General features: G+C 38.6%; 2 protein-coding genes across 6 annotated transcripts in view; both read left to right on the top strand.

Annotated features, from left to right (window-relative positions):
- The window catches only part of FAM135A (family with sequence similarity 135 member A), an 82,195-nt gene extending 67,976 nt beyond the window's left edge, over window positions 1-14,219 (top strand). For 4 of the 5 annotated variants that reach the window (XM_029962878.1, XM_029962877.1, XM_018077948.3 and 1 more), the window contains 5 exons: window positions 1,708-1,805; window positions 7,056-7,207; window positions 9,307-9,417; window positions 11,308-11,421; window positions 12,164-14,219. In XM_029962878.1, coding sequence (XP_029818738.1) covers window positions 1,708-1,805; window positions 7,056-7,207; window positions 9,307-9,417; window positions 11,308-11,421; window positions 12,164-12,369 — 681 coding nt within the window. In that variant the 3' untranslated portion in view covers window positions 12,370-14,219. The remainder of the gene's footprint in view (window positions 1-1,707; window positions 1,806-7,055; window positions 7,208-9,306; window positions 9,418-11,307; window positions 11,422-12,163) is intronic. The other variant, XR_003916130.1, reaches the window with a different exon arrangement.
- Window positions 14,220-17,116: 2,897 nt separating this feature from the next.
- Window positions 17,117-25,296, top strand: SDHAF4 (succinate dehydrogenase complex assembly factor 4; the record flags this gene model as incomplete). Its single annotated transcript, XM_018077802.2, has 3 exons — window positions 17,117-17,231; window positions 19,575-19,727; window positions 24,997-25,296. Coding segments are annotated over 3 exons (378 nt in total), but the record flags the coding sequence as incomplete, so codon positions are not given.
- Between the last annotated feature and the right edge of the window lie 2,424 nt (window positions 25,297-27,720).

The following is a 27,720-nucleotide window of genomic DNA, read 5'->3' as shown; positions in this document are numbered from 1 at the left end:
ATAGTGAAAACTGGTGTAGTAAGAAGGGAGATGTGTTATTTCAGAGGATCTGATAAATAAAAAAGTAGCTCTCTCTTGTTCTTTCGTCAGTGAACTGTGAGATCCACATCATAACACTGAACCAATATCAAACTGTCTCTTGTGTTAACTTTTTGGGAATTTTATTATTTTCAGGTGAAGTAAACTTGACAAAGCACAGAAGACCAATTTTTACTTTTTGTTTGTGTGTGTGTGTTATATTGTATTAGATGTACTTCAGGAATGAATTAGAACAAAGTCTCTTCAATGACTCAAACAAAAGGTTCAATCAGTGCAGTAACATTTTTCTGGTGGCAGCTCCTGGGATGCTTTGTGACATGTGCCAAGCCATGCTTTCTCTTCTCTAGCCCTATAGGTTTTGTCAGTCAGCAGTTGTGAGACTTTCTGATTTGTGAGCTCCACTGAGACCATTGAGCCTAGTAACTACTGACAGACTTTTCTCCTTAATGTTAGCTGACTCTTTTTGAATGTTTTTACTTCCAGTTTCCACAGCATACAGTTGAGATTAATTCTGTGGTCCATATACATTAGTAATTCAGTTGCAAAAAAGGAAATTGAAATAATTTCTCCTACAGCTTGTTTTGGAAAAAATACTCAATAATCATTCCTCATTCTCTGCTTTAGTTAATCAAGTATTTTATAAACAAGTATAATTTCTCACTCAGGAGGCAACTGAAGGGACCTAGCCCATTCAGTATTTCTTAGAATCAGATGTGAAACGGTTTCTGTTCATCCATGATATCCTTCCCTGCCTGCTTGAAAGGTCTTGTCATTTAAAATTGGATGATCAGAACTAGAAAGGGCATTTAAGATGGTTGTGCACTATGGACTGACAAAATGCTATACTGATATTTTCTTTCCTTGCTTTCCTAATGTAGCTGATTATATGCAACACAGAGTATTGTTTGCATATACAGTTAGGGCTGGTTTTCCCTGTGTAACATTGGTTTGTATTCCTCACCATTTTATCATCCAGGTATCCAGTACAATAAGATTCTTCTGAAATTCTGGTTGGTTCTGGATTTGATTATTCTGGATATTTGGTTTTGTTTACAAACTGACATCTCATCTCCTTCTTCCCTTTCCCAGATCATTTACCAATATGTTGAACACAAAAGATTTTAGCACAGATCCTTTGGAACTTCTGTTGAAAAGTTTTAGGCAGCCTTTGCCTATATCTTTTAATTCCTTACTGCTAATCATTGTGGAGAATCAGCTATGAATGGGGGATAAGGCTATAAGGACTTTGTTTATTTTTTCATTTTGAATAAACAGTGCTAATGTAGACTCTTTCTGCTGTTGCCATAATTGTCTCACTTCTGTTTCATGGGCAGTGTGATTTAGTTCTGAATACGCAGCTTGGTCTTCTGTCTCACTACAGATAATCTTACGTGTAGAGGAAGGCTTAGAAGTCAGGCTGGCTGTGAGTTAATGTTAAGATTTGTTTGGATAGTCTTAGAGTAAAATGTGTATCACTATCATGTTAAAAGAAGACGACTTGAAAAAGTTATAACTAGCTGTAGAGTTTGTATTCAGAGTTAATATGGATGTTTTTATTTGTGTGCTGTTGATTAAAACACTGGGGTATAAGAATTCAGACTGAATGCAGAATGTATATTGCTGCATTAGAAAATACAGTTATTATTTTTTATTTCTTTTATTTTACAGAATGATACCTTTGCTGATTTTGATTCCATGACAGATCGTCTTTTAGATGAAATTATACAGTATATACAAATTTATAATCTAACTCTTTCAAAAATCAGGTAATATCTGTTCTATACTATTTATAGAAATAAACTTAAAACTAGAGCCCTGGGTTGTTCTGAACTGTGATGCTCAGGAGCAGACCATAAGAGAGTTGGGAAAAAAAAATTGGGATGGGGGAGGAGTAGGGGAAAAGGAGGACAGTGGAGAGAGAGGGAATTCTGAGTTGAAAGAAGACTGAACAATGTTGTAAGCTCACCCAGTCCTGTTGGTAGTTTTAGGTCAGAGTTAAGCATTACATTTAAGGAATTGCTGTCCTGTGTTTCTACAGATCCTGCATGATAGGGTTCTGCAGAGAAACAGATAATATTTTGAGAAAGTTGAAGGAAACTGTAATAGCATTATGCCAGCTTCCTTCTGATTTTATAATCTCTTCACCAAGTATGACATAGCAGACTGTTTGTCTTGTCATTCTTACAGGGTAATTTCATCTTGTGACATTTAAGGGCAGCTGCATGAAAATATATTTCATCATTTTTTATGTTTTCTGATTATTTCATCTGCTGAAGAGCATGTTTTACATCTTATTAGAAGACTCACCACAGTCTATGCACTCCTGTTTTGTTTTTCATTTACTTTCAGGGAATGTCCATTTATTTACTCAAAATAGGGTGCACATTTGGGCAGACTACCTTTTTAACTCAACTGTGTTGCTGGAATTAGTTCATCGATAGATGAAAGGAGCTAATTCAAGCCTGACTTCATCCATTTGTTTAGACACCCTCAAATTACGCATCTGGAAGGTATTTTGGCTTGCCAGTCACATACATTTGCTACAAGACGTGTTTGGTAGGCCTTACTCAGCTGGAGAAAACATCTGACATGCTTGAACATAATCTCACTGTTTAAACAAATTTTTCTGCCTCAAAATAGGCAAGATTTGACATGGTTAACTTTGTCTAAACTGTTGATCTAAAACTTAACAAAGCACTCTGAGCATACTTGTGTTACACAGACTACACACTAGCACCCTTGGTACAGGATAGTTCTGTAAGCCACCAGCACACACCAGTGCCTTCTTTCCCATGGTGTGGTCTGAAGGCTGTAGTGAGCAAATCCACCCACTTACCTTCTCCTTGTTCATACCTGAGAACTGAACCCTTGTTTGCTTTTGGTTTGCTTCTCTCCTAAGACTTTCAGTTTGTAAATATTTTTTTTCACTTTTATTTGTTACTTGTCACTTGAAAGAAAATGAAATTATGAATTTTTATTTTAGTTTCCTTTTCAAGGTATATACTTGTCTTGGGCCCAGCTAAAGCAGAAGTTTTCATTTCTCAAGTTTAGCTTTTTTTATGAGAAAGTTTAATCTGTCAGGAAATCTTGCAGCTGTTCCCTGGTAGCTACATGAGAGTGTTGGCAGAAAGGCATGTGCTTCTATGCAGTTCCTTGAAGGGATGACCTAGAAAGCCCAGAAAAGTACCATTAAGAAATCCTCTGTTCAAGTAGCTGATGCTTTCCTCTCTCATTCTGGATATGCCACTGCAGAAAGCAGACTTTGTGGTAGTTATGCATGTTCTCCTGAATGATGCTGGTTTCTCCTCATACAATCTCGGTCTCCTAAAGGAAGTGTTCTCCCTACGAGTGCTGCTCAGTAACTCAGTCAAATCAGACATCAGTTTCCAGATCTGTGATGATTTTGTATGGCAAAAAAAGCTGACATCCTAAGATTGGTGGATTCTGTCTTGCTTAAATAGTGGGATGTCAGCATCCTGGAGCTTCAGTGTAAGGAGAATGATGTTCACAGTGGGAGTTTTGGCTTCCTTGGCCTTGGGTCTGGATGGATTTATTTTCATACTTCTGTATTTCCAGTTTGTCCATATGCTTTTGTTTCTCATTTACTCTTTTTTTCTTCCCATTCTCTGTTACTCCTAACACTGGCTTTCTCTCCTGAGTTATAAAGATTGTGCTTCTGCAGTGACCATTAATAGACCATTGGGGACCTCTGCCATATGGTACCTGTGTCTGCACCCTGCCACACTACACTTTATTCTGGTGATACAGTTCAAGCTGCACAGAATAACTACTTGTTATTAATAGAAACAGTAGTGAAACTAAAGCAGCTGTAGACCTGACTTGTTCCTTCACTGCCAGATGATTGTTGTCAGATAAAATGAAATCAGCTCCAGTCAAGACAAGTCTAGGGACATTCTGAGATTCTGCACTGTCAGGTAGATGCGAAGTCTTGTGCCTTCAAGTAATGGCAAAATCCCATTTCTTGTGCTACATTGTTGTACTGGGAAAAGAGAACGCACTCCCTGTACCATTATAACACAGAGACATATTATAGTGTCAGCTTCAGTAAACACTCTTGGTACGGCCAGAACTAATACCAGTTATTGCAGCACTTCACTATCTAACACATGTGTTCCTCTCTGAATAAAATCTTCGTGCTCACTACAATCATGTAGCAAGCGTGAGCTGGAAGCTTGATTCAAGCCAACTAAAATTTGTCTTATAAAAGAACTGTTTGGTAAAGAATCACAGGAATCTTTAGGTTGAGGGGATGTCTGGAGGTCACTGGGACCAGTTACCCCCTCATACCAATGCCACCTTCAAAGTTAATGCAACTTCAAAGCATGTCAAATTGCTCAGTTAGACTCATTCAAGTTTTGAGTGTCTGCAAGGATGGAAGCCCTCCTAGGTAATCACATAGCTAGAAAATAAACCACATGGTCTTACAATGTAGTTTCAGAAACCATTTTGCTCATATCAGGTCTTACATGAATTTCTGATGACCTGTATTGGACTTTGACCTCAGGTGGATTATTCAGCTTGCCATCCTCTTCCCTAAGTAACATTGGCTCACAAAAAAAGAAGGCAATTTTTTAATGCTAGGTATATATTAAAATATCTGTTCATTATTTCAGCACATTGATTATGGGTTTTGATTGATTTTTTCTTTGTTCCATGAATTTTTATAGTTGGACAGGATTTCTGTTTGTTAGCACAGAATAATGAGGGTTTGCTGTGTCTAATTTTCTAGAATGATCTGAATTGGTAAGACTTGTGTCTACCATATAAAACCTGTAATTCTGTAAACTTCAGTGTGTTAATGGTATCATATATTCAGAAGATGGTAATATTGCCACCTGGTGTTCAGAAATGCATTGCTTTTGCAGAGCATCCCATGAGTAGGATGGATTACATTTTTGTCCTACACTTTCAAGATGCTTTTTGAACGGTTTTCCTTTTCCTTTCCTTTTTGATTTGAGCAAATTCTTAAACCTTTCTTTATTAGAAAACAATATCCATGTATTACATGTTCACCTAAACATCTGAATTTGACCACAACATATTATTGTAACCTTTTTTATTTAAAGTCTTTTCAAATTAAGTACAGATGTTTAATCTTTGAGGTACATTCACATTAGCTAATTGTGAGCACCCTTTTTTCCACAAGTGGATCTTTCATGTTTCTGAAGTTTTGGTTTAGGAATGTCCATATTCTTGAGGGTGATAGGATTGATTGATGGATTGCTGCTTTTTTTCCCAGAAATTGCCATTTGTTATGATACAATATAAGAGTTTCTTATCCCTTTATGACCTTCAGTAAATACTGTCTGAACTGTTATAGAACTGTCAAGAGAACATCTCTGCTAATGTTCAGATCTTCTTTAGAAAACAATCTCTTTTATTCAGGAGCAGTTACGTCATGCAGATCATCTTCAGGATAAACTCAATTTCTGTGGCATTTGTTTTTAAATCTGTGGGTTTGTTGCTCTTGTGTGGACTTTATGATGTACTGTGAGAAAAGTTTTAAATTTTAGCATTCAAGAAAACAGCTCAGTGTTTTGTTTTGCAAATGCACTGCTGTTGTGCTGACACCACAGAGAATACATAATCTTTCATTTCAGAATTAGGCAAACATAGCAAGCTGAGGCTAAGAATTTCTCATATTGAAGCAATTTTGAAGATCTAGTAGTAAAAGCAAATGGGAAGAATATACTCATATGCTTAAGCTGTGTATTGGTGATGAACAAAAAGTCTGTTCTGTCATTGAAATGCGTAATTATTTCAGAGTTTAGGAGTTCAGGGGTGGTTCTGCCATTCTGTAACCATATGTTTGAAATTTTTCATTTACCTTTAAATTAGAATTTTCCAAGTCAGTGATTCTTGCTTGGGAAGCATTCAAACAGTCAAGTAATCTTTTAGCACTGTATTTTTTACAGATATTACAGGAAGCTTTGTTTTAGCTATTTTTGTTGATCAATGCCATGATACAGAACAAACAGGAAGGATGATCTTACAGGTATAATGTTGTGGCACATATGTGATCCAGCCATGATAGTTCTACTATATGGATGGTTTTCTGTTTTCTACATGTCCTGAGATTACATCTGTGACACAGGAAGGCACATTTTCCTTCTGATTTTGTGAGTCTGGTCTCTAGCATATAGTCTTTAAGTCACTGCCTAGTGTGGTGTGGTCCTTATCTCAGCAGAGATCTGTAAGCACGATAACTAGAATTGCTTTATTTGTAGTGTCCGTTTTAAAGAAATGCTTTATATAGACTTGTGGATATGACAGTAGGCACCTCAGATTAAGTAATATTTATTCCTAGATACATGAAGCTAAAGAGTCCCATCTATCTTTCCCTTACATTGCTTAACCAGGGAAACAACCAAAAGTAATATTCTCCTGGCAAAATATTCATATTCTTCAATTGCTCGCTCAAGCTGATAATCGCTTCTTTTGGTCCAGCTGCTGAGAAGATCTAAAGATGTTGTTTCTACTTTTAAATAACAAGGTTCAATTAAGTAATGGGGTTCTCCCTTATAGGAGTACTTTTGGAATCTGTCTCCACTAGATTGTTTCAGTAATGCTCCTACATTTATCATACTGAATGCCATCACATGCCAAAGCAGTGGTTTGTTCAGTCATGCACAGCTCATAAAATATTTTCTGAATACTTGGTGCTAAGAGAAATGAACCCAGAAATAATCTTGGGTTTGGGTGGGAGATGCTGGTGGAAGGATAGTTTGCTTCTGCTAGGTTTTCAAAAATGCTGTATAAAGTAATTCTGGAGGAGCTCAGAACATGTTTGTAATGAGTTTGTGCAGCTTGAGCGATATGGACAAGCTGTGCTTTCTTGTGACCTAAAATACAGGTTCCGAATGGCAGATTTTCATTATTTTTTTCCTGTGCTCTTTCAGCATTTCATGACACCAGTTTTCTTTTTCTCAGTCTAAAAGAAAAAAAAAAAGATTGCCATAAATATCTGTGTTATACTGTTTTTTATTTTTAAACAGCTTTATTGGACACTCACTGGGTAATTTAATAATCCGTTCAGTGCTTACAAGACCTCGATTTAAGTATTACCTCAACAAACTTCATACCTTCCTGTCTCTGTCTGGACCACATCTTGGTACCCTTTACAACAGCAGTGCTCTTGTTAATACAGGTGAAGTATTATGTTCAGTACTATAACTTTAGGGGAAAATATGTCTTTGAAATACATTTAGCAATTTCGTGTGAGGTGCCCATTTGTGCATTACTGTGATAAAGAGAGAGTGCATGTTTCACTGTCATAAGAAGAAAGAATCAACAGAAGGATGTGGCAACCATGCAAGAGATGGTTGACCTAAGGGTTTTCCAGTATGTTTGGTTCAGGTTTTCTGTTACACCATAATTACTCCAGCTTTAATCTGTTGAGCTTGATTTATTATAAACTGAATTTTAGTATATTTAATTTGCCAAACAAGTAGGTAAGATGCATTGAAGTGATTTTGAATTACTAGTGTCTTTTCTCTCTGAAAAATGCCTTACAACCTGCAGATGTGTTTCTGCAGATGTGTTTGTACCTTATGAATGTCTCTTTTTCTAAAGATTAAGTATAGTTCTAGAACTTGTAGAAACTGATGACTTTTGAAATAAATGTTATAAAATGCTTTCGGGTAGCATCAAATTTTTGTATGAAAACATCTACCTTGGAGAGCCCAGCCCCAAAACAAGTAACACCTTTTTCACTGAATAGAAACATGCTCATTAAACTCTTTAAAAACACTCTAAAAAGCATTACTTGGTTTAGTGCCAGTTTATTTATTGATTATTATTTTGTTACAAGTAAAAATGAGGAGGAAAAAATTAACTTGTGTTGAGCTTAAGAGAAGTGGACAGGCATTGGTGGCTACCTGGAGTTACTGTTTGAGTTTATAGAAGGAGGGAGAACGAGAGCTTTTTTAGTTTGGTTGAAATGGTTTCTAGCCCTAACTACACTACCAGAGAGGTTCACTTCAGGATTAAGACATCTACAGTTTAATTCCCTATGGGCAGCTACTGAGCATTGAATCCTGGTGTATCTGTGGACAGTGTCTCTGAAGTACTCTAGTCTGTAACTGAATCTCACCCAAATCACCCAGAAGTGTTAGCATTACTTTGCTTTTAGAAATTGTTGTTTTGTAGGATACAAAGGTAGGGCCGTTTGCTTGTTTATATAGTCACTGGCAACTGACTTTCAGTCAGCTCAGGTTAAAGCTATCAAAGTATAATCCAGAATATATTCACTGAAAAAATAAAGATTTCTGGAGAATTTTATCTCTTTCATAGTTGAGGAACGTCCAAAATGTAATGTAATAGTCATGTAGTAGTCTTCCTTTACATTTTAGACTCTTTTTAAGGTTGTGGAAAACACCAAGATAATAATAAGTAATGGTTATTGAACTCTAAATAACTATACTGCATGTATACATTAATAACTACCAATAAATTTACTGGAAAAGGTTGCCCAGAGAAGTCATGGATGTTCAGTACCAGGTTGGATGGGGCCCTGAGCAGCCTACTTGGTCTAGTCAGTGGCATCCCTGCCCATGGCTAGATGATCTTTGAAGTCCCTTACAACCTAACAATTCTATGATTCTATTCCATGAAATTTCTATTTAAAAGATAACTACTTCTCTGAGAGTTGAATCAATGCATAAAAGCATTCTTGAGGCAGTAAGGGCTTGGTTGCCTGCTTGCTTTTGCATGGAGAGTGAGGTGGATTTTCTGGAAAGCCAGTTAGCCACCTGGGTCATTGACTAATAAAGAGAATGCAGCACCATAGAAAATACTATATTATCGTATTCCTCAGAGAAAATTCTGCTTCCTTTTTTCAAGCTGTATGTAATGAGTTCAGTTTAGAAATCTGAGAAGTAATGGCTGTTGTTTAGTGCTACGTATTTGAACATCAAAATGTTCTAATATTCTAAGATTATTGAAATAGAATGTGTACAGTGCCTTATGGCTAACATTAGTAAGGATTTTCACTTTTTGCAAGTGTAGTTAATCTTTATAGGCAGGCATGTACATCAGTGGAAATAAAGGCCTTCATGTTTCATTATATAAATAAACAGGAAAGAATAATGAAAAAAAATTAAGTGGTTTCTGGACTTGACAATGCTTATGAAAAGTAGAATTTACATCTGAGAGCCTAAATTATGGATTTTACATATTGTACTCATGTTTAATTAGCTTTCATGTTTTATTGTGGATCTGTACTCATGTTGTAACCTAACAATGCAGGACTGTGGTTTATGCAGAAATGGAAGAAGTCTGGTTCTTTGTTGCAATTAACATGTCGAGACCATTCGGATCCACGACAGACATTCTTATATAAACTTAGTAAAAAAGCAGGTAAGCTTTGTTAATACTTCCTATCTTTTAACAGCCACTTTGTATAAATGTGAATAGGAAACCTAAAAAAAAAAATTGTTTCCAACAAGCTCCTGTTTCAGTTTATTTAAGAGTTACTTGGGCTTTAATCCCATATTCTTCAAGTTAAATAAACAGTAAACCATTTTTGTTGCAGAGGTGTGGACTATTAGTTTAAAAATTTTCTTCCTGACTAATGAGCAAAAGTTCTGAGTGCAGTCACTATACTGAGAGACAGATATGAGGTTTTTTATCTGTCTATCTGTCTGTGAGTCACTGTGTGAGTCAAGTAAATATACATACATTTAGGATTACCTGTTTCTGTATCTGCCTTTCTTATCTATGTTTTGTTGGGGGTTTTTTGCATGTGTTACATCACATGTGAGGATGAAGAGAGTATATTTAAATGTTGATAGACATAGACTGATGTTCCTCTAGACATTCCCCAGGATATCTCTTCCTTCTTCAGATTTATTGAAAGATCTAGGCAGTTCACTTAGAATCACAGAATAGTTTGGGTTGGAAGGGACCTTGAAAGGTCATTAAGTCTTCCTTGTACATTTTACAAATGCTAATGGATATTTCACTAGATAAAGCACATATTAAAAAACCCTCAATACAAGATAAGTAGACTCCCAAGGAATTTGCAAAACTATTGCAGATTAGCCTGCAGAGAATTCCTATCCTTGGTCTATTTATTCCAAATTCATTCTTTTCAACTCAGTACAAAGTTTTGGAACTGGCAACTGCATCTTCGTATAAGATTTGCTGCAGTTATTTTTCATCAGATGTCAAATAAAAAACTCCAGTGATTTGGCTGATCTTTTGCAGCAGTGTTGTTTTTTTCCTGTTTGAAGAGAACTGGAACCAGGATCTAGTTTGGATACATCTTGCCTATGTTTTTATATACTTACAAATTACTTTTTTTCCCCATTTTCTGTGAAATCTAGGAAGATACATCTACTCTTTGACATACTAAAGTTCTTTAGCATTGTTTCTATAACTCACTTGATTTGGAGATCTAGTCTTCATCACTTGCAGTGTTAAAAATATTGAAAACTAGGAAACAACCTTTGTATTTAACTGTAGGTGGCTGTGATATTCAGAAGGGGCTGTTCTAAGGCAAAGGCAACCTATTTTCCTAAAGTGCTCCATTGTATTTGGCCTAAAGCAGATGGGCAGCACCTGAAATCTGCTGAACCTTTTTAGAGAAAACATAACAATTAAATGTCTTAAGGACTGTAACTGTGTCATTACTGGGGGTTCCTACCTTTGCATCATCTTACTATTAGCATGTTTGTCCAAGAAGTAGGAAGTCTGAGTTTAGTTGTAAAGGTTTCATTGTACTGGGGGGTTGTGTTGGGTTGACCCTGCACCTCTGCTGGAGCTGGTTAAACCTTACAGTGAGACAGTGCCTAACAGAGGCACCTGCACTATGTGGGCTGTATCGTGTATGTGTAGATGCTAGGCATGAATTCTGATGTAGCCGTTGACTGAAACATCAGTGAAGGCAAGGCACTATCCATCATTAGGTTTCTTTAAGCCATGTGAAGGCTTGACTCCCTTCTATCACCCAGGAACCAAACACTGTATTCCTAAGAAGCAAGATGGGTGTTCGAACCCTACTTGATTTAGATGGGAAACATTACAATTGGGTCATGCCCACGTGTATTAAATATGTACAGAGGAAAGGCTGGTACCCAACATCTTGTTATTTTATTATTGTTCTACCTATTGTAATTGATTTTTCTGCCTTTTTTGGCAAGATCTTGTAATGAAATGGTACCAGATTTTGTTGTAAAATGCTTAATTATTCTGTCATAATTGTGGAGGGATTAACTGTAATAGAAACGTTTTTCTCTTTTCTTGTAGGTCTTCATTACTTCAAAAACATTGTGTTAGTAGGATCTCTGCAGGATCGTTATGTTCCTTATCACTCCGCTCGCATTGAGATGTGTAAAACAGCTTTAAAAGATAAACAATCAGGTAATAAATATCCTGCAAAAGAAACAAACCACTCAGGTTAAAACCTCACAGTTATCAGTCTCATCCCATTTAATTTTGGGTGGTTAACTGAGGCACCTCTATTATGTGTTTAGACACTCTGGACTTACTTTGTAGTAATGGAGAAAGAAAATCCATGTCGGAGCTGAGTTGCTTTCTGGATCTGTCCTGTTCTATTACATGCAGAAGGAGATGAGACTGAATAAATTTCTAGCTTACAGACTTTGCTTAAAGTTAGGTGGGATGGACACAGCCTCCCTCCATGAACAGGGAGGACAAACAGCTTTGATTTTTGAGGATATTAAGTTGTAGTGTCAAGCCCTGGACTGTAGTTACTCGAGGCTTAATAGTAACACAAAAAGAAAAGGTAGTTTTCCCATTTTCAGTGAGGGTCAGTAGTTATATTTACTGTTGAGACATCCTAGCACAATTGTATTCTAACATTATATATTGGCAAATAAATAACTTTTACATAGTGTAATAAATACTGATGAGCACATTCTCACTTTAAATGTACAAATACTAAAACACATAGCTTAAAATTATTTGTCCAACATTTCTGGAGGAAATTAAACTTCCTGTATATTCTACCTTAACAGAACCACAGCATAACACATTTCGTTACCTCTCTTACTATGGAATGTTTTTTTTTTTGAGTTCAAGGTCAAAGAATTGTTAGTGTTTCCGGTGATTCACACAGTACAACTTTTTTTTTCCTCTACAGGACCAATTTATGCTGAAATGATCCAGAACCTGCTTCTGCCAGTTCTTCAAAATAAGGAATGTAATTTGGTTCGTTATAATGTAATTAATGCATTACCCAATACAGCAGATTCTCTCATAGGGAGAGCTGCACACATTGCTGTTCTTGATTCAGAAATATTTTTAGAAAAATTCTTTCTTGTTGCTGCCCTAAAATATTTTCAGTAAGAAGAGCGTTGTAAGAGACTTGGTTATTACCTCATTAACAGACGAATTCAAATAATGCGTGGTGTTAAAGTATAGCCTAAGCTGTATTTTCAGAGATATTTATACTTTTTATATGGAAGATAATTTATATCATCCACACTTAGGGCTTTTTAACATCAACTTTACTTTCTAGGTAATGTGGCTGTGCAATATTTTTTTATTTTGTTCTTTTTACTTTTCTATTACTTTTTCTTAATTTTGGGTACCTAATTATTTGGAGATTAAAGCACAGTGTGTACTTTGGTTGGTTTGTTATTGGCTCTCAGACTACAAAAGTCAATGTTACTTGGCTACATTTTACCAGAGGCTTTAGATGCCAAAAATAAATTGGATTTTAAAACTCTAATAAGGTCTTCTTACATGTTCAGTTGTCGTATTTTAGCACCGTAGGAAGTTTAACTGGAAACACAATGAGCTGCTAAAATACTGGATATTTGAAAATGACAATACTGCGAGTCTCGCTACAGCTTAACAGTTTTCTACAAAAGCATTATCTTCATTGTTAAATATATTATGCCTGTGGGAATACATTTTCTACTGATCTCAAAAACATGTTAGTTTACATACACAAATTTTATTACTGGAACTTTTGTTTTCAGAAGCAAATGGCAACTAAGGATTTTGGAATGTTCAGCAATAGCTGCCTTCAAATAATTGGGGTTTTGCAAACTATTAAAATGGCTCCCTACTCTGTCAGTTCTTCAGATGAACATGGACAATTTTACATGGACTTCCTTGTATGTAATTAAAATAAGTAAACATTATAAGTTTCTGCAATACTTTTGTGAATTTAAGCAATTTTTAAATATTGTCAAAACATTTTATTGACTACAAAGTATTGTAAATATAAATCAGTACATCGTCAAATGGGACAACATTGTAAACTTTACCTGTTTGGTGACACAGATAAAATGTTTTTTGATATACAGGAATGTTAAAGGTCTATTGACTTTCTACTGGTGCTGAATAGCATTGTTTGGTTTCTCCTTCCTTCTCTTTTCTCTGTTTCAGACAATAATTCACTACAGGTTGGGGGAAAAGAGTTACATGTGCATTCACTAATTGTACACTAATTGTAATGAACATTTTTTGAAAAACATAAATTTGTTGTAAAATGCATGTTTATTTTTAGCATTGTGTTATTGCATCTGGTGTTAATAAAATGAACAAATTACTCTAATGGAAGCAATTAAAGAAACTGAAATGTTATGCTAATTACCAAAATTCTGGGGAGGCTTTTTTGTATATAATTAATAATTTTGTACTTTTGAAATGAATATAGCAATAATAGTTTATAATGAAGTGATTTTGCATTTGATATGGTTTGTTGTATAATAGTCTTTGTAATATATGGGGGGTTTTTTTGCCTGTAGCATACAGGATGCTCAAATGAGTATCTACAGTTCAGCAATGTACACGCTGTAAAGAGTACTTTATTAGAGTTGTGTTAGGCAACTCCTTCTGACACAAAGATGTCTTAAATACATTCTCACTATAAAAATGTCTATTTTTATTAATAATTTTGTATTATAATGGTACTACTAGTTCTAAATGTTTAAATTATGTTCTGGTATCTCAACTGTCTTTTATTTAAGAGTATTATAGTAGTTGGCTAGTGGCTAAACTTTGAATATCCATTTAAGGGCACTAAAGCTACAAAATATTCCTTATTTACAATGAGGAGGTTAAACTGCTCTTAGTACACAAGTATTTAGATGGTTCTGTCACTGTTGAAAAATGTCTATCTTCCTTTCTGTCTCTGGAAATCTGAAAATATAAAGCATGCTTTTGTGATCAGCAAAGCAGAAATATCCTGGCAGAAACAGTCTTTTTTTTTTCTTTAATAGTAGATCCCATCCACTTATGGAAGCTTGAATTAGGTTTGTTCTTTGAGGAGAACAGACGGTGCAGGAAATCATATGATATTCGCATGTAAGTTTATCAAGGAACAGGGCAAATTAAGAGAACACTAAATTCATTTTTTCTCCCCTCACTTGTATTGCCCAGTGCAGTCCATATGTGGTCTGGTAGCCCAGCACGTCCTCGAAGCATATGAAGTTCATATTTGCTCTTACAGACTGTATGGTACACTTGGTCTCTGAGCAACACATGCACTCTTGGATGTTTTGGACAATTGTGCATGTGTTGTGTGGCATGTTCCCCCTACTCCTGCATATTTCTGCCTTCTTCCTTGACAGAAATACAGACTCATATATACCTAATTGTGTCATCTGATGCAGCAGCAGCTATAAAGTGCTCCATCTCATCAGTCTTCTCTTTGAATCAGGGCTTCATCTTCCCGTAGTGATAGTGACCTCACCTTATGCAGGTATCCTACAGGTCCTTGAAGAATTATTCTGTTTACAGAATGAGAGGTAAGAATTGAGGTCGACCTGGCTTTAGAAAACTGCCAGTCTCTTGTTCCATGAAGGCAGTAGGCTGCTACTGTTATTTCACAGAGCTCTCTGTGATATTATTAGGAGGTCACTACATAAAATGAGATAGTGTCTGAACTTCGGTTTGCATGTAGTATATATAAATTACTTCCTTTGTTTGTGTTTGAATCTTCCATCAGAATTAATCTTTCTGGTCCTGTAGATCTAGCAATTGCTACTGCTTTGGAAAAAGAGCTCATGTTATAAAGGAAATCACCAGGCTTTACAGCATACCCAAGAGATTTCACATTCACAGAAAACTTACTCTGTAACCACAAAACCCCTTGATTCCAAGCCAGTTTTATTTGCCCAGCCCTGACCAGGTGTGGTGTTCAGATAATCAAGCTTCTTGACGGGGTCTGAGAGGAAGAGTGGGCATATAGGCAGTATCAGAACACTTGCTGCCTGGGGCAGTGCTGGTTGTGGTGGATTCCAGATAGCCCTGTGGCCATTACATTTGGCTCATCTGAATTGACCTGCTGCAGGGCTTGTGGTACCTATACATCTTTTACTTCCCACTTTTTAGAAAAGCAAAGCAAAATACAGCATTGTTTGTGTCGTCCTCAAGAGGCAAACTCCAGTGCAAGAGATAAATGATCAGTAAACAGAGGAACAAAAAAAAACCAACATTGAATTCAATCACAAAGTAGAATATTCCTGTGGCATATGCTACATGTGTTTTTTCCAATGTTCAGATTTATTGCCTCCTCAACCACAGGATCTAGAAATGCATAATTCAGGAGTTAAAAGTGAATTTTGCATTTTTACAGCAATACAATATATGAAGACTAAGAAAAAAAATGTTTTGAAGACCTCAAGTTATTTTTGGGTGGATAAACAGTAACTCATTAATCCTTCACTGCTGTTTCATCCTTACCATTTGAAATTGCACATGTATGCATGTGCATATGATGGATGCATGTGTGTATGATTTTTCATGGATTGTGTTAAGCTGTTTAGGAGCAGAGCTTACTATTACTTGGTATCTGCAGACAGCTTGGTATGAGTTTTTTCTGTATTGAACACCTAAATTATAAGTTCTTGAACTTCAAAGAGATCTTTTGGGTTGTTTTTTTCTTGTTCCTTTTGGGCAGAAGAGCATTTTTTTCTGCATTCTTTATTCTCTCTCATCTAGAGGCCCAGCATCTTGCTGTTAGAATAAAGGAAAGGATTTCTCATTATTTTCAGTCTCTAAAGTCTAATTAATTATGTTATAAAAAGCTGATTGAGAAAATGTCACTCATAAAGCAGTCAGTTATATTTAATCACTTCCAGTGTGTAGTCATTGCCAGATGTAGTGCAATAAACTCAAGGGAGCATTGTTGTTTTTACATTACCAAGGAGATTTACTTTCTTAAACTCTTCAGATGTGAACACAAAATACTATTTTAGACTCAGATCTCCAGGTTATTTTCTGCAGTTTAGTACCTGTGGACAGAGGGGTTCGATTTCTGTTTTACAGAAGGAAAAGGTTACCTGGAGAAGTTTGAACAGTGACAAAAAGCAATATTCATTGTTGCCATATTCATATCATTAAATGTGGCTAATTGGCTGGACCTCCACTCCATGAGCACGGGTGTTACTTGTCCCAGGGTTAGGGTTATACTGAAATAGAGTGTTAAAAGCACCTTCCCTGGTTAAACTGGAAAACTGAAAAGGTGCCATCCAAAGTCCTCTGGTCCGGCAGGGGTTGGTGGCTCAACTTCTTACTACTTTCTTGCTGGAAGGGTGAATATTGCCTGTTTGAGTGCAGAAAATGAATCAGCTGGTATACTGGACAGAGGGAGATAAAGTTTATGTGTTGAGTTAATAAAGCATTTAATATTTAAATAATTTTTGTAACCTTGAAGTTATACGGCCTTTAATTTGTAAGGACGAACACTGGGTCCATGTGTCACTATGGAATCAGCCAAAATTCCTTCACGTCTTAGGCTGCCTTTTTCAGCAATGTGTTTGTACTATTAAAACAAAACCAAACCAAAACTAGCAGGATTGTACTACACATGGGGGTTGGGAGGGAAGAGGGGAAATGGGTCCTTTCAGCGCTAAAACTCTTTCATTGCAGAGGAGAGAGAGGATGCCAAAGGTTTGCGGGGGAGGGCGGGGAGAGAGGAGTTACAGCTGATTTCCCGAGCACCTTCATGAGTCCGAAGCTGCCTTCTTCGGGGCCGTGCCTCCCCAGGCGCCGTTCGTCGAAGCCCAGGAGCGGGGTGGTTGGCGAGGCCGGTGCGGCTCCGCTGCCCGGACCCTCCTCCCTCTCGGCAGCCGCACTTCTCGCCTGGGGCCGCCGCCTCCGGCGCCTGCGCGGCCGCCTGCCTCCCCGGCCCGCCCCGCTCCCGGCCCGGCCATGGCTCTGCGGCTGCTGCGCGGAGCGCCCCAGCGCAGCGAGTAAGAGGGCGGAGGGCGAGGGCCCGCCGTGCCGAAGGGGCTTCTCGCTCCCTTCAGCCCTTTCCTCCCGCAGGAGGGGCGGTTGAGGGGAGAGGACGGCGCCGCCCGGAGCTGCCGGCGCTGGGGGCTGGGAGGCGCCCAAGATGGCGGCGGGGGGGCAGCTGTGACACCCCTGCCTCGTCAGCCCGGGAGGTCTCAGAGGGTCTCTGTGAGGTCCCACAGCTTTCCCCGCACCCTCCATTTCCCCACAGCTCGTCTGCTGTCCTCCTACCCCACCCCCCGGATATTAATTAATTAATATTCTCCCCTGTATCGCAAGCCTGCTATCGGGTATATCTGTTATTACGCAGGTTTTCTTGCTCTGTCGTTGCTCCGAACTTTTTAACGGTAGTGAAATGTTAAACAGTGGGTTAATGTTTGTAGAATAGCTGGAGGGAACTTACTGTGGCCTTGGAAGTTACTGGTTCGTGCCCTTCACCTGAGGAGGTTCGTGTGGTTTGTTTGTAGAGAAATAAGGCAGCCTGGATAACAGAGCCTGTCCCACAGGCCTCAGCTGTGGAGCTGCTGGTCGGGCTGCTTCCCTCTCTAGCAAAAGCTGTGGTTCTGTGATGCTGCTGTTACAATACTTATGAAACAAATCAGTACACTATATGTTAATGGAAGAACTGGGAAAAAACGTTGTTAGGTATTTGTGCTCTGTTGGGTTCATGGCAAGATTTGGCTGATGCTCTAATGTCCTGAGCATCCTGATGTGTGCCCAGCTTCCACTCCACGGATGGCTTTGTTATGATAAATCATGGTCTGTAGACCACTTCAAAAGACAGGATATTGCAGACGCTGGCAGTGCAGCAGCTTTAAAGACTTGGAATTTTCAAATTCAGCTATATCATTGTGTAACTTGTATATACACTTAATAAATGGGAGGGCTTTGTGGCAGCCTGTAAGGGAATCAAAGATCAAAGAATGTGGTATCAACTGATGATAGTTCATCCCATCTTTTTCAGAGGTATTTAATGTTGAACTTCTGTTGCTTCTCTGTCAAGAAGAGTGTATTTTGGTCAAGAATATAAAGTATTGCAAATAGGAAAATTGATTTTGCCTCTTCTCTGGTGATTGAGATAATTGATTTCATACCAGTATCTTAATCTGACTTTTGTTTGAATTTGGACTAAAATACCAGCTATAATTTAATTTTCTAGCAAGCTGCTTTTTCAGCTTGCTGAAGAATGACAGGAGTAGAAAAATCCAGTGTTTGCAACAGATTAGATACTTTACTGTTGATAGTTTGTTATGTCATTCTTAAACTAAAAAAAATAATACTCCTTTGGGGCATTGGCAGCAGTTGGTAGACATAATACAGTTTACGTGGCTCTAGGGTCTAATGTTAAAGCCGTGGTATTTTAAAATGAGTGAATGAGTGTGCTGATTCTGGGAATACAGGTGGGTTGTTGGTTGGTGTATATTTAGGTGAGTCAAATTCATGCTGCTTGAGAAGGTTTCCTGATTAAATCTCCTCAGCAAGATGGAATAATATTTATTTCAGGTACTTTGCACCCAGCTGGTACAGGGAGGATTTCTGTTTGAATGTTCCTTCTTAAGTCAGAGTTGCTTTAGGTATCTGTCCATAACCAAAATATTTTTAGAGGATTGTTTATGCTCACTGTGGACACTTGGCTTTTTAACCAAAATGTTAGTAGGACTTTAAGGAAAAAAGTTTATGCTTCTAATTAAAGCATTTGCATGCAGTTATACAATTGAACTTTAATGTGCTCAAAGTTTGTCCTGCTTTTGACTACCAGCTGAATTATTTTACCATCCTAAGGGAAGCCCAGCTATCCTCTGCCGACATTCTGGAAAACCTGTTACTAAGGGAACAACGTTTATTTTACTTTCCTTTGAGAAAGCAGAAGCCTTTTCTGACTAAAAAGCTGCTGGAAAAGAGCCAAGATGTGGAAATCAGCAGGTTTCTTGGGGGAGGTTAAGACTTTTCCCAGAAAGCAGAATGTACTGGTCTATGGTAGCATAATTATTATTTAGAGTCTAAAATACAAGAAGGTAACAGCGAAGGTAAGTTCAAGCAGTTTAAAATACACTGTTTATGTGAACTAAGTTATGCAACTAACACAGTTTTGCCTACATATGTTTCTAGGACCAAAAATAATTATCTGTGCTGATTTCTTAGGTCATCATGAGTTGAATGTTAAATAAATTTTAGGGTTTGTTTTCCTGTCCTCCACTCCCTAGTTTCTGAAGTAGGGTTTTTTCAGAGGTGCTTTGAACAGTCATAGAGTTACTTGGTGTTAAACTCTCACATTTATGACACATGTTCCATTTGCTTGATAGAGCCATCACTTCTTTACAACTTGTGGAGCAGCTCCAGCTCTAAGCCAGAAGGAAGATCTGAACCTACTAAGCAACCACTTAAGAAACCGAAGTTACCAGTAGGCCGATTTGATGAACCGGAAGAATCCAGTATAGAGAGGGAACCCCTGGAAAGTAAGTCATTGATATGGTTTGAAGCTGGCTCCCTGCCAAGTCTCTAAACCTCACCACAAAAACTCCCCCTGCCTCCCAAACCAAGGGAAAAGAAAAAAAACCAAGAGAACTGAAATGAGAGAGAGACAGCTAAAGCAATATATATAAATATATTTACACTTATATTACAGTTATATACAATTGAAATATATATACAATTTCAGAAGGAAAAGGGAAAGGGAAGGGGGAGGGGGAAGGAAAAAAAGGAACAAAACCAAAATAAAATATACACGATCAATAGCCCAATATCTAGCAACTAAAAGAATTAGCAAAGGGATATCTTACTACTCCCCTTGGGACAACAGAAAGTTGCGCTGGAACGATCACCGGCAACCTCCGTCTCCCAAGGTCGGCAGGGCCTTACCAGGCCTCACTCCCCAACATGACAGACTCAACAGCAGGGAACCTGCACCTCTGAAGCTGCTGGAAGGAAAGAGGGGCGAAGGCCTCTCCTCCTTTCTTCTTATATCCTGGCTTACGTAAAAATCGTAGGGAATACCAGGTAAATCTGGGCACTTCCTTGGTTACAAACTGGTCACCAAGGAAGGCCTAGACTAAACTACTACAGTCATGTTTTACAAAATTGAAAGCTGTTTTAAAGGCAAGACTGTGAGGTGCTGTGCTGATGTCAGTTGAAGAAAATGACTGGAATTCAGTACTCCTCAGAAACACTTTCTAACCTTAATGGTTCTGCAAAAAAACAGGACAATGGGAGAGAGTAACAAGTTGCAGGAAATGGAGTATGAGAGAAAAAATCTTCAGAGCAAAGGTGGTCAAACATTGTAACAAGTCACCCAGGGAACCTATGATTCCTCTCCTCTTGGAGATATTCAGATTTGCTTGGGTTCTTATGCAGGGTTGGGGCCAAGTGCCTGCAAAAGGTGCCTTCCACCATAAACCATTGCATGATTCTGAGAAATGTAGTTGGTATTGGTCTGTAATAGTACAGCTGTAAATAGTGGCAGTAAACTCACGAGGGCACTGGCTACTTTTTATTATTCAAAAAGCCTATTCTATTTCTTAGTCCACAAAATATTTCTTATTCATTCTGCATTTTGTGGCCCGACTTTCTGTTAGTCTTGCAGACAGTGTTTTGAAAAGCAACAACAGATAGTGAGTTTACTAAGCTGCTCACTGGGGTCTGGGAAGACCTAACAAAGTGCTATTTGTGTTGCATTCCAGTGACCTCAGTGGGACTGCATGTAGAGAACCTGACAAGATTGAGGCAGAGATGCATCACTGCTGAATTCACTAGGAGCATGCACTTTTTAGTCAGATGGAAGAACAACAGAATCTCTTTCTCCCTTCTTTTTAATTAGTCATCTTCTCTTAATCAAAAGCACTCATGCTTTATCTAATTCACTGTAGTGTGATGTTCTGCTACTCTTCATCAGTAGTGATAACCCATGTTTATCTATTTTGAGGTCTCTAGAACAAGATTTTTAATATATCAGTATCCAGATGACAAAATTACTAAAGAGTCACAGAATGGTTTGGGTTGGAAGGGACCTTAAAGATCATCAAGTTCCAAGCCCTTGTCATGGGCAGGGACACCTTTCACTAGACCAGATTGCTCAGAGCCTCAGTCAACTTGGCCTTGAGCGCTTCCAGAGATGGAGCATCCCCAGCCTCTCTGCACAACCTGTTCCAGTGCCTCACCAGTCTCACAGTAAAAAAATTCTACATAATATCTAAACCTGCCCTCTCTCAGTTTAAAGCCATTCCCCCCTGTCCTTGTAAAAAGTCACTCTCCAGCTGTTTTTTATAGGTCCTCTGTAGGTACTGAAAGGCTGCAATAAGGTCTGCCCAAAGCTGCCTCTTCCCCAGGCTGAACAGCTCCAGCTCTCTCAGCCTGTCTGCACAGGGAAGGTGTTCCAGCCCTCTGATCATCTTGGTGGCCTTTTCTGGACTGGTTCCAACAGGTCCACATCTTCCTTGTGTTGGAGGCCCCAGAGCTGGACACAGTGCTCTGTGTGGGGTTTGTTTTTCACTGTTTTTATTTAAAAAAAAAGTATTTCTTATGCAAGAACTTAAAAAGATACAGTGCAAAGAATAACTTGCAACTATTTGCAACAAATTAAACACAAGTTTCTTCTGCCCAACATAAATCTTCTTGAATTAGACGTTAACAGGTTGATGAAATATCTTCTCATTCTTCTATATTCACAGCATATTGTGCCTTTATATGTAAACAGAAAGCCAGGTCTGAAAGCACTGACATCCTGGGGAAAAGAAATACAGACTGATTCATAATCTCCAAAAGGAAGCAGCAGAGTGCCTGTTGGAAGCAGAATTTCCTTCTGCTGTAGACATTCCTTCGGTAAATACTTCAAACGCATTAAAGGGCACTTCTGTACAGAGCTGGTAATTGCTTCAGTTCTTGGGATGTAGTCTGCTTGGATAAATAACATCATTTTCCAGAACTGAATGTGACACTGTTTCACGAGCACATTGCCACACGCTTCCAGAAAATTAGCTGTACAGATGTGTAGCTGTCACGTCTGTCTGGGACTCCATATTCAATATCTGAGTGAGCCAGTGCCATCCACAGTTCAGTCCCTGAGGATGTGCCCCTTGTTTGTTTCCATAAGGCCAGCAGAGTTGAACGATAGCAGCATAAAGATGAATCATTCCTGACATTCATTTAAGAAACTGTTCTTATTTTTCCACCTTCAAATCTTTAATTTCATATCCAAAATCCTCAGATACTCTTCCACAGAATTACCCTTTCTCCATGCAGGGTAAAATGGCACAGAATAGGGGCAGTTTTTGTGCAGATGTACTAAAAAGAGATCTCCAATTCAAGGGTGTATTTCCCAGATTCCTGAGGCCTCCACAGCACTTGGGGAAGCTGCATCATGGTGAAAAGCTACTTGTACTTCTTGTTTCATAAATTTCTCTGCAAGTTTGCAGTTATATTATTGTATTATAGTATCATCATTATTGTATTATGGAATCATCTCCAAAAGGGTTGCACTCAGTTTCAGATTGTGACTCACTTGAGAACTGAGTCAGAGGTGGAGTTACTATGTAAGCAGCTATTTAATTCTTGTCTTTTTTTTCCCAAGAAAATAAATACCATCACTGCTTCATTTAAAACAAATGCGTAATCAATATCTTTTGCTTTTTGCTTAGGTGTTCTAGGCTTAGAGCAAGACTCAAGGTCTCTTTTGCCTTTAAATTGAGTTGTACCTGTGTATTTTTTACATATAACACTGGCAATAGTTTGCAAATTGCCTATTGTATTATTAGGAAAAAACTAAGAGTTTAGGCTGCCTGTTCGAATTCCTACTGCTGTGTAGCTCTCATGGAGAAATCTTTTGAGCATCTGTATCCGCTGTCAGCACATCAGTAGTACTTGGGTATTGGGATGATGACATCTACAAAATAAGTTTACATGCATTTGTGTTCCTTGTACTGCTAGAGGTGTTCCAATACTGACATTTCCTATCCTGATGTGCATCAGTTTTTAAACAGGCGTCCCAGTATGTCATCCTGTGTAGCCTCTAGCTCCATGAGTCTCCCTCCGTCACTGTTCTTTTTCTCTGCTCTTCGGGATTTCTGTTGTCTTTTCTGATTTTCCACCCTGCTTCTCATTAGTTGTGTTGTCCACGGGGGCTGAGTTAGGGGTATGACTGAGGGAGTCCCAAGCTACATATATATGTGGGAGGCTCTGGAAAATCAGCATGGCAAGGGACATGTGGGGTACCGTGAGCTTCATGGAGCCCTGCAATCTAGTGCAGGATGAGAAAACACTCAGCCTGGGATGGTGCTGTGCCAACAAGTACTTTGTGGATTTGTGGCCCAAGTTAACTATTTTTAAGAGACAACCCTGAGTAAGGGAGCACTGAGTCGTGTAAGCACATTGACCAATGTGCAGAAAGCTCTGTGGTGTTTGAGAAAGTGGCGTAAGCTAGCAGAATACTTTTCTTTTGTAGCAGGATAGGGGGTTCTGATGGATGAAAAGCTGGAATGGGCAGCCCATAGCCTGGGCTGCATCAGAAGCAGCGCGGCCAGCAGGTCGAAGGAGGTGGTTCTCCCCCTCTACTTTGCCCTTGTGAGACCCCACCTGGAGTGCTGCGTACAGCTCTGAGGTCCTCAGCATAGGAAGGACATGGACCTGATTGTGTGGGTCCAGAGGAGGGACACAAAGATGACTGGAGGGCTGGAGCACTTCTTCTATGAAGACAGGCTGAGAGAGTTGGGGTTGTTCAGCATGGAGAAGAGAAGGCTTTTCAGGAGACCTCACTGTGGCCTTCCAGTACCTGAAGGGGGCTTATAACACAGAGGGAGAGGAACTCTTCATACAAGCAGATAGTGACAGGATAAGGGATTCTAAACTGAAAGAGGGCAAGTTTAGATTACATGTTAGGAAGAAATTCTTTACTCAGAGAGTGGTGAAGCACAGCAGGTTGCCCAGAGAAGTTGTGTGTGAGCTATACTTGGAAGTGTTCAAGCCCAGGCTGGATAGGGCCCTGAGCAACATGACCTAGTGGGTGGCATCCCTGTCCATGGCAGGGGAGTTGGAACTAGGTGGCCTTAAATGTCCCTTTCCAACCCATTCTATGAAGAAGCACTGGTCATGTGTAAACTTGGCATGTCACTTACCAGAGAGAGATGAAAGTCCCTTTGTACCCCACTGAAAAAGAGTCTCCCTCTCCTGAGAGGACATCACAGTGACTTAGTGAGCTTAAGTTAAGTTTTAGAAGGTAAAAAAGGTCCAGTTTCTAGCCTGATGTTGATGAATATCAAAACGCCATTTCTTGAAAAACATACCAGCATCCGGGAAAGACAGGTTTAAATACAAGAATAATAGAATCTTGACTAAAATTCAAGTGAAATTTAAAACAAATGCTTAAAATTAGAGACCTAAACAAACAGAAGGTGGCCTGAGGTCTTAGATGTAGTGAACCTCTGTGCAGTATGCCTGAATGATACAAATTCTGATCATGAACTCATGAGAAATTGTTTTGCTTTAATGCCTCTGGACATTGAGTTGCTTTTTTATTTCCATAACTGAATATGATCATACATATTGCTGACTGTAGTAAAAAAAAATGAAATTACTTTTGTAGTACTGGGAAATGCTTAACTCAAGGTTGCCTTTAAAAATGAAAGAGAATTGATTTTGTATTTGAAAATGAAACTAAGAGCCAGACGTCATAAATGGTGACATCTTTATATTTGTCAACATTATAGGAATTTTAATGAACTTTCCTTGTTATTTTAGAATTCCCTGATGGAATCAATCCTACTACAAAAGAGAGGGGTGGACCTAGAGGCCCTGAACCTACACGTTTCGGAGACTGGGAGAGAAAAGGACGTTGTATAGATTTTTAATATTTAAATGTGTCCGTATTGCTAATAAAATATTTCTCGTTGTTGAAAAATATAATGTACAGAAAAAAATCTCAGCTGGATTTGTTGTGAAGCTTCTTGATTCTGTCATGCTTGTGGTGGAATTTTCTGAGTGATATAATGTAAATAAACACTATGCTGCAACTCAGATTATGGAGCTGTTACTTCTCAATGTCTGTGTGATTTTTAATGATATTTACACTGTGCAAGTATAAATGCAGGTATAGTGATGTGAAATTGGTATTCAGGATCTTACTGGGGTTTAGAAGGGCTTGGACTTCTGTATAAATGTAAACATTTATGTAGTGTTGTAAAAGTGTTGAAAGAGCTTTGCAGCTCATGAACCTGGACACCATTCATCAAAAGAGAGCCATCTCTGAGGAGATCAGTAGGTCACTGGTTGCACACAGTGGTTCACTGGTAATAGCCCCTTTACTCAAGAACCATCCCCTCTGTCCCTTTTACAATGCACTGGGCATTTTTTCCTGTGTGTTGAGACGGGATGGTCTTGTCTCAGACTGAGGACTGTAACCAGCACAGTGGAAATGGAGGCTTAATTCCCAGAGGTCAGCTCATGATGGCAAGTACTACAGGGGTGATCTATATGCAGTTGTAGAACACTGTTCTTTATAACCTGGCTACTTCCATGCTATTTGCATTGTCTTTTCCTTTGTAAGTGGAGATGCCCATTTGCAAACAGGCTGCTTGGGGAAAATATGACATGACTTTCTGACACCTTATGGTCAAAGGGGACTAATTCCATTAGATGATCTAATATTACAGGTCTTAAAACTAAGTTATCTAGCATCACACTAAATATCTTTCAGTCAGCCTGAGCTCAGTTCTTCGTTCAAGAGTTTGCCTAGTTGTAAACATAGTAGTAGAGTGCAAATCTACCGCTTGTATGGGTACTTATTAATCATAATAAGCTGTCATTATTGAAATGTGTGAACATGTGCTCTATTTCTGTGCAAGTACTTTTTGATAGCCTAAACAAATGGATCCTCTCTAGTCACAGATGCAGAGAATGGTTTGAGTTTTGCATTACTCTGGCTCTGTGTGGGCTTTGCCCAGCTTCGTGTTTGCATGGTTTTATTAGAGCATCAAAGCATGTTGGTCCTATCGCAAATCTCTGCAGCCTCCCTAAAACTCACTTGACTGGCAGCCGGGGGGGGAGCTTCTTGTTGAACGTTGCCAGTTTGTGTACCTGGTGTGTGCGTTATGGACATAGGATCACGCTAAGTATGAGTTCAGATGTTTGTCTCACTGGGATGACGTCCTACAAAAGTACTAAAGCTGTTTCTCATTAAGTATGTTGATTGGTGGTAATTACATGTTGAACCTTTAAATTCTGCAGCATAGTTTGGATACTGGGAAATTGGTCTGTATTTATATCTAATTCATTCTAGTTTCCCTTCTGTAGTGTGAGAGTTAGATCTTCCCAAAATCTATTGGCATTTCCAGTTACGTAAAGATATCCTGGGTCAGCTATCTTTAAATTAAATATATGCTGTTTATTAACAGTTATTTCTAGTAATGCTTTGCCTTTTCAGTTGCTCTTGGGTTGGAAAAGACTTCCTCACACAATACACCTTTTCAGCTGGGAAGTAGAAATTTTAGTTGGAAGCTTCTGCCTTTTCTGCATTATTATTAAGAGGCTTAACATCTTAATTTGCAAATAGGCAGTAACACTACTGCAGTTATTTTATTTTTGAATTCTAAATCTTCTTCTCATGAATTGTTGCACGACTTCATTATCTTCTCATACCAGGTTTTACCCTTTCCAGCACACATTCCATGAATGTTTACGTATTTCTTGGCATTCTTAATTTTCAAATCAGTTGCTTCCTTCAGCACAGACCAGCGTCACTCCTCCCTGGATGTAGAATTACATCTTTTTGATTGAGCATACAAGGAACTGGTCTCACTTTTCTGTCCTTTTCTTTATGTTTCAGTTGGTTATCTTCAGTCTCTCTCAGCTTTATGAGTAAGGGCTGACCTGAGTGCTGTCCAGGCCCCTGCTTGTCTTCCTTCATGCAAGTAAAGGTACTGGGTACTCACTGCCACCATCCATGGAATACCTGGATTTGGAAGATAATTCTGAGAGCAGTGTCTGTACCAACAAGATAGAGTGCCTCATAAAGGCAGCTATTTTGCTTTCTTTCATAGACTCAGAGAATCATTTATGTTGAAAAAAAAAACCACTAAACCGTGTTCCTGAGTGCCCCATCTACACATTTTTGAAATACCTCCAGGGATGGTGACTTGAGCACTTCCCTGGGCAGCCTGTTCCAGTGCTTGATAGCACTTTCATTGAAGGAATTTCTCCTAAAGTAAAAAGGCTCTTGTTAGCCCATATTGTAAATAGCTGTCAAGGAATTGGAGCTGGGGAAATAGAGGATATCACTTCAGTCTTTGCTTGCAGAATATGTCAATAAGAGATAAGAAACTGAACATTTGGGCAAAATAACATGTAAGAGCCAAAGAGTGAATGCTAAGGGCCATTTTGTGTGATCTGGCAACCAGACCACAGAAAGAGGAGCCCTGGGCTCCAGTAATAATTAAACTCAAAATTTTGTGGTGCTGCAAAACCAGT

The sequence above is a fragment of the Manacus vitellinus genome, unplaced genomic scaffold (assembly GCF_001715985.3).
Source record: "Manacus vitellinus isolate BGI_N305 unplaced genomic scaffold, ASM171598v3 scaffold_4_pilon, whole genome shotgun sequence".
NCBI lineage: Eukaryota > Metazoa > Chordata > Aves > Passeriformes > Pipridae > Manacus > Manacus vitellinus.
This window is presented reverse-complemented; position numbering and strand designations above follow the sequence as displayed.